The 13357-nt window shown below is 38.5% G+C and overlaps 2 protein-coding genes across 2 annotated transcripts in view; one reads left to right on the forward strand and one right to left on the reverse strand.

Annotated features, from left to right (window-relative positions):
• The first annotated feature begins 468 nt into the window (after positions 1 to 468).
• LOC124277444 (CD109 antigen-like) lies at positions 469 to 8522 on the forward strand. The gene is made up of 20 exons (XM_046713141.1): positions 469 to 692; positions 1049 to 1166; positions 1529 to 1642; positions 2067 to 2168; positions 2601 to 2729; positions 3161 to 3302; positions 3456 to 3632; positions 3755 to 3836; positions 3954 to 4110; positions 4226 to 4297; positions 4825 to 5002; positions 5258 to 5288; positions 5756 to 5885; positions 6301 to 6450; positions 6640 to 6702; positions 6831 to 6940; positions 7145 to 7292; positions 7840 to 7942; positions 8168 to 8250; positions 8454 to 8522. The coding sequence occupies exons 1-20, from the start codon at positions 550 to 552 to the stop codon at positions 8469 to 8471; spliced, it is 2250 nt and encodes a 749-aa protein (XP_046569097.1). The 5' UTR covers positions 469 to 549; the 3' UTR covers positions 8472 to 8522.
• Positions 8523 to 12412: 3890 nt separating this feature from the next.
• The window catches only part of LOC124277422 (CD109 antigen-like), an 88694-nt gene continuing 87749 nt past the window's right edge, over positions 12413 to 13357 (reverse strand). Inside the window, exons 36-38 of the mRNA XM_046713123.1 lie at positions 13012 to 13114; positions 12689 to 12771; positions 12413 to 12486 (exon numbers count right to left, since the gene is read on the reverse strand). Coding sequence (XP_046569079.1) covers positions 12481 to 12486; positions 12689 to 12771; positions 13012 to 13114 — 192 coding nt within the window. The 3' untranslated portion in view covers positions 12413 to 12480. The remainder of the gene's footprint in view (positions 12487 to 12688; positions 12772 to 13011; positions 13115 to 13357) is intronic.

The following is a 13357-nucleotide window of genomic DNA, read 5'->3' on the forward strand; positions in this document are numbered from 1 at the left end:
AACCGTGAAAGTCTCATTCATTGAAAACATGTACGTGAGGAAATGTCACCTGTTTCATATGTCTATATAAGTACAGATTTTCAGTGACAATGAACGGAATAACTGTCTTTCAAATAATTAATAGTCAATTTCCCTTCATGTCCAGCAATACTCCTCCAGCTGTTGGGATACATTCGAGCATGCTCTTTCCATGAAGACTCATACAACTTTTGCTCAACTTTTGACCTCATGTGGAGGAAATTTCCAAATTTCATGCAGTTTAGATGCAATTCCTGTTTTTGACTTCTTACTTGTAATAAATGTTCTGGTGGTTAGATTATTTCAGAATGGAAATTGACTTGTCCTTGCATGTGTTTGTGACGGGCGCCAACTATTGCCAACAAAGTTTGATAGTTATTCATAAACACGTGCTTATAATGTAACCTGATCCCACCATTGACTAGATAAGAGATTGCGTATGGATATGAAATGTCTTTGTCGCTTTTGTTTGATAAAATCTTCCAACTTGTATATGCATGTCAAAGGCTTTAATGACTCGTGTATCATAGAATGCTTGAATCTGTATTTTCATCAGATGGAATGACGGCTCCTCCTTTGTTTGGAGGAGCTATACAAAGTCAGAAGGTCAAGGAGGTGGAGAGGGTCAGACAAGAATTCCCAGAGACATGGCTCTGGATCAACAAGACCGTCGGGTAAGAAATTATGAACAACTTGTCAAACGTTTTTAGACCTCATACGGAAATCTTATATATTTCTGTCATGAAAACAGTACATAATCATTCTTTGTTCACCACGTGTATATATTTAATATGTATATAATATAACGAGCCTTAGCTGTCAACATTCCAATCAAAGAAGATTTCAAAGAGCACCAAGAAGCCTTTGCTTTTATTGTAGGCATGTGGAGGGCATTTCTCGAAACATCCCTATTTCTTCTTGTCTCCTATATTTACTTTCAGATGAACACGTAACTTGCTTTTCCATATGTATATGGCGGGTCGCACTTGTTCGTGTCTTTATCTACAAATCAACGTGTCTGTTTGTCCAGAGCTGACGGTAAAGCCACCATCAGTACCACCGTGCCTGACACTATCACCTCCTGGATTGCCAGCGCCTTTGCTGTCAACTCCGCCACAGGACTTGGTGTAGCCCAATCTACCACAAAGGTGCAATGATGTCTTGATAATTACCCTCCCATCAAAACCACAATACTTATCCTGTCTGTGCAGAAATTATAATTAAAACACAACTGAGCATCTGGTGAGTTCTTCATTCCTAAACTCTTTAACTTTAATGTCCAGGTCAGCATGTACATGTACTTCTGTTATATTCATCTTCAGGTGTTTGTCCTTTCTTATATTTTCTTATTGATCTCAGGCACAAAGTCTTTCAGACATTAAACATTGCTTATATATTTTCTGCTTATATTCTCTTCTCGATCTCCAAAAGAACCCAAATTTCCGACACGATAGAGAAACTTAACGTACAACATCCATCTAGTCTCAAAACTTGGATTCAATTTCTTCAGCTGCGTGTCTTCAGTCCCTTCTTCGTCAGCTTGTCCATGCCTACCTCGGTGTTAAGTGGAGAACAGGTCATCATTCAAGCCAGTATCTTCAACTACCTGTCAAGTGACGTCGACGTGAGTGAGTCTAAGGCTGGCCTTACATTACCGATCCAGACATGGATATTGGTGCAACTATTTCAAGAGCATTATGGTATCTGAATCACGACAGTCGTTCATGGTACTCATTGTCCGCACCAGGACACGTCTTAGAAAAGAATTTTCAGAATTACTAAGATATAACATCTTCCATCTTGGTCATCTTGGTTCTGAAAAGTTTTGACCAAAATTAGTGCGTATATCTTCACTTCATCCCAATTTTCATACAAAAATAGGTGCTTCGGAGAACTTACGTTAGTTCTAATAGTTTTGAAAGTTCATCAACAATGTTTAAATTCGTTCACTTTGCACAGATAATCTGAAACGCCTCAAAGCTCGTATGTTCCCTAAAAGGTACTTTGAAAACATCAGTAACAGTTAATATCATGCATATGTTCAATAGGTTGTAGTGTCGTTGCCTACGTCCTCGGAATACGTCAACGTGGTGGTTGACAGTTCTGGTAAAACTACCAAGGAGTCAAAGGACCAGACACAATATGTCACAGTAAGCGTTGCGTGGAAAACTCACTTTCACTCTTTGCATATGGAACCTTTCAAGGTGTTCGATAGCTTTATGAACAGGATATAGAATCATATATCAGCAGACTTTTAAGCTGAGAGTTGCATAATTAGAATTGACCGTGGGAATTAGATGGGAATAATGATAATCCGGACTCATCTCCTTCATATCGTTAATAATAAATTGTTCTACTTCAACATAATATCAGTTCCGAAGCCGGAACTAAGGAAGTCTGGATTAGACATGTTTAACAGGACAATGTATCCACAGTCTTAATTTTGGTCCGTACATTTTTTACAATACTGAATGATCCGGATTAGTCAGAGTCAGGTTTAGACAGATTCAACAGTTATTGTCATACCACTGTTAAATGAATTTGTCGCACACATTCCCACAATATATCATTCTGCCCTCAAGGTTAAATCCAACGAGCCCCAGACTGTGTACTTCCCTATCATTCCATCATCTCTGGGAGCTATCGACATCGAGGTGTCAGCACGAACAACTCTAGCCGCTGATGCTGTCAAGAGACAGCTCAATGTCCAGGTAATGACTTGTTCTACTAACGATACAAACCCTCTAGGGCTTATTTCTCACGACAAAGAGCATCAAGCTTCACGATCAGATTCGTTTTTGTTGGTTATTATGACAAAGATTGGGCACTGGTGATCTTTCTTTACACCGATCTGAGGTTACGTGAGGTGAAATTGGGTTTAACGTCGCTTTGTAGATTATTGCACTCTGAATCCTTGCTTCATCTAGTCAGAGGCGAGAGCAGTAACAATATGTAACATTTTTAAAGTTGCTATGATGTGGACAGTGAATCGAAATGCCAAACTTCCTCATTCTGGTCTGTTCACTACACCACAGAGATGGTATCTTGGATGGGAGGATTAAAGGTTCTTTAAATAACAAATAGTATATTGATATGTACATTTTGTGTACAGTTTACAGTATATATCTACTTCTTGTCCCAGGCAGAAGGGATCCCCAAAGAATACAACACACCTGTCTTCATTGAGCTGACACCAGGAGGCCCTGACTTCATCCAACATGTGGCGCTGTCACTTCCATCAGAGGCAGTAACCGGATCAGAGAAAGTCAGAGTCAAAGTGACAGGTATTCTGCAACAGCAAACTTTGTAAGGTATGAAACTGATATGACTTTTGGGCTATAGGTATATTTCAATGTTTAAGCAATCTTAATTGAAAGTTTGTTGGCGTGACAGTTTAGGTTACTTAGAAAGGACATTAACCATTGCCTGTATTCCAGGTGACCTGATTGGCGCCAGTCTCGACAACCTGGAGAATCTTCTGGCTCTACCAACTGGATGTGGTGAACAGAACATGATGACCTTTGCCCCGGATGTATATATTGCGGACTACCTGTACACAACCAAGCAAATGACACCCGCTTTGGAATCCAGGATCATGACCTATCTAGAACTAGGTAAAATTACATTTATATACATGAATGCAGGTTTGGCTAAATAAATTGGTACTGAAAGATATATTTGCAATCGTTATGTTTCTTCTTTATTGTCTGTTTCTCAACACCTATTTTACTTTCAGGCTACCAGAGGGAGCTCACCTATCAAAGATATGATGGATCCTTCAGTCCCTTTGGAGACCGTGATGAGGCAGGACACATGTGGTGAGTTTCCCTTTTCCCACATAAACTGCTCTATACTTAGTAAGTAAACAGAGACACTCATGCAAAAAGCTCCTACATTCGTCAGTCTAACGCATGACTGTTTCATCTTTTTCAAAGGCTGACTGCATTTGTAGCACGCAGTTTCAATCAAGCCAGGCCTTACATTTTTGTGGGAAATCAGACTTTGGCGAGGTCCCTGAACTGGATGGCAGGGAGGCAGAATTTAGATGGATCCTTCAATGAGCCTGGACTTGTGTTTGACAGACAGATGCAGGTACGGACAGGATATTACGAAATATTAACATTTCCAAAATGATATTTCCTGACTACACACATCTCAGTTGGTCCTTGTCTAGTACCTTAATATCGTGTTTCTTTTGTTTCCTCAGACTTCCAAAGCCTCTCTTACATCCATGGTGCTGCTGGCTTTCTTGGAAAATCAAGACATTGGAGGATATGGGGTAGGTGTAGGTTAAGCAACATATAGACTGATATGTTCTGAGAAACGTGTCAGTGAAAAATCCCTTTTTTCGCTTTTTGTCATTTTTGGAAACAACCCTGTAAACCCCCGAAAGATGACAGGACGGAGATGGGACCTTTTCTAAATTTGAAAATATCATTGGAACTTCTGTATAAGGACATATTTCACAAATACGCCTCGTTGATGTATGTCACAAGTGGAATGTAACAACACATTGACATGAGACAGAGGGAGTTTTCAGAGCTATATTTATTTTTAAAACACGGAATCCTGAAGTAGTTTTAATATTTGGCCTTCATTAAATGATGTAAATATCGCTATTTGAAATAAAATAAAGTCATTTTGATGTTGCATAATCGTACCTTGAAACAGTGACACTACAGAGGTTCTAAACCTTCTTGGTCTCTCTATATTCAGATTGTACACTACATACAATGAAACGCAACAGAATCAATACACTTGTGATAAATTTGAAATTCAGCCTGAAAATATACGTTTTTATGACAGATTAATGAGTACAGGTTGGGAAACGCCACTGTGAATGCCACGAAGTACCTGGAGTCAGTGGCTCCCTCTATCACGGATCCCTTCACTCTCGCCCTTGTCAGCTACGCCTTGTCTGAGGCTGGCAGCTCAGTAGCGGATGTTACGTTCAACAAACTCAACGCCGTAGCTGAGGTTAAAGGTAACTCTTGGAATTGTGTCACTGATACCCACGACAATTTGAACAATAGTTACATATAAATTTTTTTAAAAAGTGGCGTTCAGTGTGTGAACTCTGGCGGTCTTCAAAATTAACCTGTTTGTGTAACTGCTTTGAGAAAAACCAGTCATGATTGTCTACCGGGACTGATTACACATACGTACCCGCCACACAATCTACATGAGATCCTGAGACACCATTGTGAATTTATTGGTTTTTGTGGAACATAAATACCAGGTACCAGGCCTTGTCTGAGGCTGGCAGCTCAGTAGCGGATGTCACGTTCAACAAACTCAACGCCGCAGCTGAGGTTAAAGGTAAATTCTGGAATTGTGTCACTGATACCCACAACAATTTGAACAATAGTTTTACCAGGCTGCATACCGTATGGTTGTTTTCAAATACAAACCGTTTGTGCAAGAGAATAGACAGCCATGATCATCCACCGGAACTGATTACGTATACTTATCCGCCACACAATCTGCATTAAACATTAGATCCAGTGACACCATAATGTACCCACTGATTTTGTCTAAACCAAAAACTGAGACCCAAAAGAATCCAATATGCTTCTTATAAAACACTATTGCTGAGCCCATGTACAGCGTTAAATCCATTTTTCCATTCTCCTACATTGGTACTTAATTACCAGGTACTCTGAAACACTGGACGGAACCAACAACCGCCTCCTCAACGTATTATACCAACTGGACACCTTCACACACACGCGCCCAGCCCATTGACATTCAAACATTCGTATGGCCTTTTGGCATCCTCTGCTCGAGGAGATCTCAAAGAAAGTCTTCCAATAACCAACTGGCTGACCTCACAAAGGAACCCATATGGCGGCTTTTCTTCAACGCAGGTCAGTGTGGAATCAGGGACGAAGGTTATATTCTTTAGCAGCACTACCCACAGCCAAATTCTTAATACGGTCTTTTTAAGATTGAGGAACAGGATGCGTTAATTTAGCTCACTGTATTTCTTGAGGCCTTGTATTGATACTAGCTGTTCATGCTATTCAATGCTATATCAATAAATTCGTAACTGAATAAATGATATGATGCAAAAAATGTACAATAAGATATCAATGGTCTCTCAAAAAGGGAAATCAAAGAACATATTTTCTCACCTGTTTTAAATTCCTCCTTAGTGGCGATTGCCTGTCTTGTCAGTATTGTTGGACATAAAGTATATTAGTTCAAATTGTGTAGTTATTGAGACTGGTAATATTCAAAGAATTCAAAAATACCTACTGTGCTGATCCTCATGTATCACAGGACACAATGGTAGCACTTCACGCCCTAACTGACTATGCCCGACGTGCACATGCTTCCGGTTTCCAAATTGAGGTTGACATCAAGAGCGGAAGTGACACCCATCACATATCTGTGACTGATAGCAACGCACTCGTTTTGCAGTCAAGAGAGGTAGATTCAAAACTGGCATATGTGAATAATGTTAAATGTGTAATAGGTGAAAGTGCTGGTCTAATCCAAATGGTAAATTGATAAATTGATAAATTGATAAATTGTGAAACAGATTTAACTTTGCATTTATGCTGTGTATTTATACTCTGAAGCTCGTTCTTTAAAAGTTTAGCTTATGGTTTGTTCCAGCTGACGAAATTCCCAAAGGACGTGTCTATCACGGCTACTGGTAAAGGTGTTGCATATGCTGATGTAAGTATGAAACAATGCATTTAGCACAGTGCTCCGACTCTATGTAAGGCAATACCTGAATACTGAATAACGCATACATCAAATAAGTGAATCCCTTCAACAATAAATGGTCTATCTCAATATTCCAGGTAGATGTGCTCTTCAACGTTGATGCTGAAATCGGAGACCCATCCTTTGACATTAACACTGTGCTGCTTGATGACACCATCAACAACTTCAAACTGATGACCTGCACTAAGTGAGAACACAATTAATAACACTATTTCGGTCATGTAAGCGATATCTGTTAATAATCTTTTTCTGTCTTGACATGTCACAGTATTTGGATTATGAGAGTAGAACAGTGCGTTGATGGGCTTCAAACGAATTTGAAATCTATGTCATTTTGACCAGTCTTTTCGCCTCTCATAAAATATGCGTTTATCCTCTTTTTCCCCTCAAGATGGCTGAAGGAGGGATCCAGTGGAATGACAGTGATTGAAGTATCTATCCCATCAGGCTTTGATCCAGATATGACCTCAATGGGCAACGTTGCTGGTCTGAAGAGATTTGAAAGACGTGGTAGAAACGTGGTTGTATACTTTGATGAGGTGGGTTTGTGACGTTTTGACATCGGTTACTCGACTCCTGAAGTAAAAGTTATACCATAGTATTTTACCGATTAATTCACTTACTTGTAGAATTTAATCTAATAGAGTATGGTCAGTCTGTGAAATGAGTAATTTCGTGATTTGACTGAGTTGTTCAGTCCTATCGTAAAATGAAATTAGGGCTGATCATTACATCATTAAGTGCTATTAAAATACTTCCGTCAAATTAATCCATCTCTGTTCAAACAGCTCGCTGATTATTTCAGTTAATCTAATCCTTTCCCTTTAGCCTATGTACTTTCCCGTGGTAAAGGAAGCAGTATCTCATCTGTACATCACTTCATGTTTAATAGCTTGTGTTCCGTGTTTCATACTTTGAAATGTTAGCATATATTGCATGGTCAAGACTACAGTCACAGTTATTTTTCCCTTTACACCATACGGAATTTGTTTCTGAGGATAGTCAAATTTGGGTATTCTTTTGCATTAACGTTCTAAATATTTTGTATGGAAAATGTACAATGTACATTCCATTCTCTTTCCAAAGATCGGCACAACGTCCATCTGCTTTGACATCCTGTCCACCAGAACCGGCATGGTGACGAACAACCAGCCCAGCTACGTCACAGTCTACGATTACTACCAGCCCAGTGAGTCTGATATTTATACGTTAAGTGTTGATAACGTCTGAAACTTTGAACCGTGTTGCTGTTAGTGTATTACGCAGAAGCAATAACACAAAAATGACTTGATAGTTGTAAACAGGTCAAATTGCTTGTCGGTTATACAGACATGTATTTATAGTTATATTTTATAGCTATATTTTTATTTATCAAGAGTTTGTTGCAGATATTTGACGTTATTCATGTTTGTAGGTAACCAAGGTGCCACTTTCTACGAAACCCGCAGTCTCAAGGAAGCCACAATTTGTGATGTGTGTGAGAAGTGTTGCAAACAGGTCGGTGAATGAGATTCCATTTCCATAAAGTATATTGTTTTACATTTATGCATATGTGCTGAGTAACTTATCAAACTGCCGTTTACAAATATCAATTGCATACGTTTCAGTCAATATTTTACACATTCCTCAATTTGATTGTTGTACAAGAATGGCTTAGGATCCCTTTGGGTATCAGAAGGTCATTTTAATTATCTTTTCAGATCCGAAGACAACTGTGAAGAAGAAAAGACAAACATTGAAATTTTTATGCAAAATGTGAATAAATAATTGGATGCTGTGTAAATGACAAAAAGGGGTGATGTGAACGTTTCCATGGTCAACTTTATGTTGAGCAATATTCCAGCAGTTCCAGTCTTTGGTGTGTCTGCAAGTCATACATTTCGAGACATTTCGATATTTCAACCATCAATTATGAAATAATGTCTGATAACAAGTAATACTCTGGCATTTGATAATTTCAAATAATATACAACACAGGCCTAAATTTTTAAATATGTCAAGTTAAATAATCTCGTTTATCAGTATCGTTAAAATAACTTTAGATTAATGTTAAAAAAACACCGGGCATTGCGTTGGATAAATTTGTGTCACTATTGCGTTGAATTTGGAAATGTACTCCAATTTACCCAAAATCGTTTTGAAACTTTACTGTGAAGTCAGTAAATCGCTGTAATAAGGAAAAAGATGACTGATTGAAATTTAAAATTTGAAGTCATCCGGCTTGTACTTTCATCTCTTGAAAGAGAAAATGTCCACCCACGCGCCTCACAATCAGTACAAGAAAGATCCTCCTTTGCACAATGCGGAGCTGGATTCGCACTTATACCACCACACACAATGATCGAACCGTTACCAACGCTGTCAAGAGGTCTCTTTACACACTGGTTTAACGTTCATTTTGTCAATGACGGTTTCCCAGTTTCTATGGCTTTTAAACACACTTGATGTCTGGTGGCAAAATGTCGATTTGAACGGGGCTTTCCGGTCGAATATGAAACTGATCATGAGCCGCACGTAGACGGTTGATCAAAAAAGTCGAAATCTGGAATGGCTCCCTACACATCCCTGCCGGATGCGTGTTGGTGTTAAACCTTACAGACACAGGATAGCTGTCTGCAATACTTTGTCTTTATCTAGTGAGTGAGTGAGTTTAGGTTTTACACCACACTCAGCAATATTCCAGCTATATGACCGAGGTTTGTAAATAATCGAATCTGGACCAGACAATCCAGTGATCAACAGCATGAGCATCGATCTACGCACCTGGCAACCGATGACATGTGTCAACCAGTCAGCGAGCCTGACCACCTGATCCCGTTAGTTGTCTCTTACGACAAGCATGGGCTACTGAAGATCAATATTATAACCCGGACCTTCACGGGTCTCTGATATTCAGTATTATATAATGAGAATATATTATCCAACCCTCCAAGGTGTATTAAAAATTCATAAATGAGATGAAATATTTGACATGTTGAATGACAGAGACATTGATGTTTTGATTTTGAGTGAGACATGGTTTCAACCCTGAGATGATGAATTGAAGATTGCGTTAATGACACCGTCAGGGTATGCGTTTAAACATAATCCCCGCCCATCTCGAGGTGGAGGCGTGGCCATTGTCTTTAAATCTCAGCTGGAAGATTGTTGAATTTTTTCATCTTTTGAAACTTTAGATATTTCGTTAACTGATGGCACCCTAGACTGGGTTGTAACGAAGGATACGATGAAAGACACTATAAAGGATACGTGCTGTGTTTTGTGACCTTAGTGTGACCGACCTTCAAATATCAGATCATTATCAGATCACTTTCTCTCAAAATGCAGATAAGCCCCCTTATCAAGAAGTGTCGGAATTTAAAGGCTATATTGCATGCCTTAGGTACATCGTACGTATGGAGATACTAAACCTTGGTAAAATGAATGAATGAAATTTAAGAACCGCTGCGTATCTTAACTGAATGTGTTACTGATATACATTTGCTCAGATAAACAATAATGTAGCTTCGCCAACTTTCCGGACCGTTTTTAGCGTACTGCTGAGGAGACCGTGTGTCTCTGTCAGGCGATTAACGCTTCGCACAATATAAATCTATACCTGTGAATTATATCTCTTATCTTTGTTCAAGAAGGCGTATTTGCTAAATATGGGTTCACAAACAATTACTAGTACTACTTAATTAGACAGTTTCATAGTCACTTTGGTGAATATAGTAAAATTGTATCACGTTGGGTCTGGAAAGTTAATGTACTTAGTGCTTAATTGCACTTATTTCATTGTCAGTGGTTTAGATGAATATATGTAACATGCTGAGGCGATGCAATGCATCCAACATTCTCATACGTACAGTGATCATACGTTGGCACCTGCGTATTGCTCAAACTATGGATACAATGAGTGATTTTGCTGTGTGAAATGGGTGTTTACATGAATGCGTGTCTACCCTTAACGATTTGAAAGCTTCACTAAAACCTATTACGACTATGTACGATGAAAAAAAATCATTCGTCATATTCTTTTGACCGGTCACCATGATGGGTGCAGATCTCAAAATATTGGAATATCTGTGTGTTTTTACTCTTTTTTTTGTCATACTGTCCAATTGGGACAGTGACTCTAAGGGGTTACATGATGGCAATTTATACTGTCGTCTTCCTGTCATAACCAGTTTCAAATACTGGTGGCCCATCGTCTGAAGAGCCGCAGTTGACCGTGTGAAGCTTAATCTGTTTGACACGTTCGCACCGATCTACTATCTGTTTCACTTCGTGCTTTTGTAACACACTCATTCATTTACTCGCATATCAAACTTCGAGATGGTTCTCAAAGATCTTCAGGTGTAAAAGCTGGGGAAAAGTTGGATAATCTGTCAGTTTGTGTCAAAAGGTCAGAGAAAACATTTTGTTTGGTGTGTATGAATCAGAATGGTGAGAAAATGGCGACAAATATACGATTTAATTGTCATGATACCTATTTATGTAGTAATGGTTGTTTTCGTTTAAATAAATTTGATTTCCTTACATACATGTATCTAACATATTAACTACAAACAACAAATGTTTTCAAAAAATCCCAGAACGACTAGTATATTTTCATCACGAATAATGTCGTACTTCATACTAAATATTAGACAGACATCCTATGTCTGAAAACTTAATACCAAAACATATCCAGGAGTTTGCCACACGCACAAGCTCCATTCACGAGCGTACGGAAGCCATACCTGATTTCGACATTTTGGTAAAGCGCAGGTAAACATGCAGCTCATGATCATCTCCATATTCGCTTGCACGTCCTGTTCAAATCGACATTTTGTCAACAGACATCAAATGTGTTTAAAAATCATAGAAACTCGGATAATCATAACTGGTCCCGCTTTAGTTTGCACATCCTTCATAGGCATGGTTGGATCTTGCGAGGTCAAAATGAAAGCTAAAACAATGTCGTTTGAGACCTCATGACAGCGTTGGTGATGGCTGGTTCATGGTGTGAGGTGACTAAGTGTGATTGTGCGAATCCAGCTTCACATTATGCAAAGAAGGGTCTTTGTTGTACCGATTGTGAGGTGTGTGGGTAGACGTTTTCTCATTCACTAGTTTAAAAGACTTCAAATTTCTGACAATCATCTTTTTCTTTATTACAGAGATTCACAAACTTAAAAGTAAAGTTTCAAAACGTTTGGGGGTAAATCGGAGGGCATTTCCAAATTAGACACAATAGTGACAAAATATTATCAACGCAATTCCCTGTCTTTTTAAACATTTAACATTATTTTTTATGAAACGGTTAAAAAGACTATTTAACTTTACATTTTGAAATATTTAGGCCTGTGTTGCATATTATTAGAATAGTATCGAATTCAAGAGTATTGATTGCTATTATCAGACATCAATTTCCTTATTGATGGGTCAAATCTGGTAATATCGTTTAATATTTTTCCAGATGACATGCAGACAAAGGCTGGAACTGCTGGAATATTGCTCAACATAAAGGGAAAGTTGATCAAGGAAACGTTCACATCACCCCTTTGTCATTTACAATGCACATAGTTCCTTGTTACTCTGAATCTTCAAACATCCACTCCAGATAAAAGACGAGGCATCTTGAACCGTATTCCATCAGTTATTCTTTATCATTTAAAAATCAAAAACACTGATGGAGCGTTGATCGAATTATTTATTCACATTTTGCATAAGACTGTTAATGTCTTTTCCTCTTCACAGTTGTCAGATCTGAAAAAATAATTCAAATGATCTTCTGATACAAAAGGGATCCTAATAACATTCTTGTACAACAATGAAATGGAAGAATGTGTTAAAAATTGACTGAAATGTATAACTGATATTTGTAAACGGCAGTTTGATAAATCACTTAGTACATATGCATGAATGTAATAGAATATAGATTTCGGGAAATGGAAACTCATTCACCGACCTGGTTGCAACACTTGTCACACACATCACAAATTGTGGCTTCCTTGAGACTGCGGGTTTCGTAGAAAGTGGCACCTTGGTTACCTACAAACAAGGTTACAAGAGAATGCTGACGTAGATAGCGTGAAATATCTGCAACGATTTCTTGATAAGTAAAAATATAAACATAAAATATAATTGTAAATACATGTGCGACAAGCAATTTTGACCCGTTTACAGCTACTAAGTCATTTTTGTGTTATTGCTTCTGCGAAATTCACAAACAGCAACACGGGTCAAAGTTACAGACGTTATCAACACTTAACGTATAAATATCAGACTCACTGGGCTGGTAGTAATCGTAGACTGTGACGTAGCTGGGCTGGTTGTTCGTCACCATGCCGGTTCTGGTGGACAGGATGTCAAAGCAGATGGACGTTGTGCCGATCTTTGAAAGAGAATGGAATGTATGACATTGACATTGTGTATGTACTATTAGATTTCATTTTCCATATGAAACAAAGAAGAATACTTAGAACGTCAATACAAAAAGAATACCTGATATTGGCCACAGACACAAACACTAGCTATTAAACATGAAGCGATGTCCAGATGTTGTACTCTTTTAGTACAATGGAAACGTTCATAGGCCAAATGGAAAGGATTAGACTAACTGAAGAAAACATCGAGC

The sequence above is a fragment of the Haliotis rubra genome, unplaced genomic scaffold (assembly GCF_003918875.1).
Source record: "Haliotis rubra isolate DU_JTF1 unplaced genomic scaffold, ASM391887v1 Scf221, whole genome shotgun sequence".
NCBI classification, from domain to species: Eukaryota; Metazoa; Mollusca; class Gastropoda; order Lepetellida; family Haliotidae; genus Haliotis; species Haliotis rubra.

Excerpts from the sequence above, each read along its gene's own strand:
- LOC124277444 (XM_046713141.1), top strand. The coding sequence starts at position 550 with ATGCTTGAATCTGTATTTTCATCAGATGGAATGACGGCTCCTCCTTTG. Across the intron at positions 1,643-2,066 it reads ACCTGTCAAGTGACGTCGAC|GTTGTAGTGTCGTTGCCTAC; the intron begins GTGAGTGAGTCT and ends TATGTTCAATAG. Across the intron at positions 6,703-6,830 it reads AAGGTGTTGCATATGCTGAT|GTAGATGTGCTCTTCAACGT; the intron begins GTAAGTATGAAA and ends TCAATATTCCAG.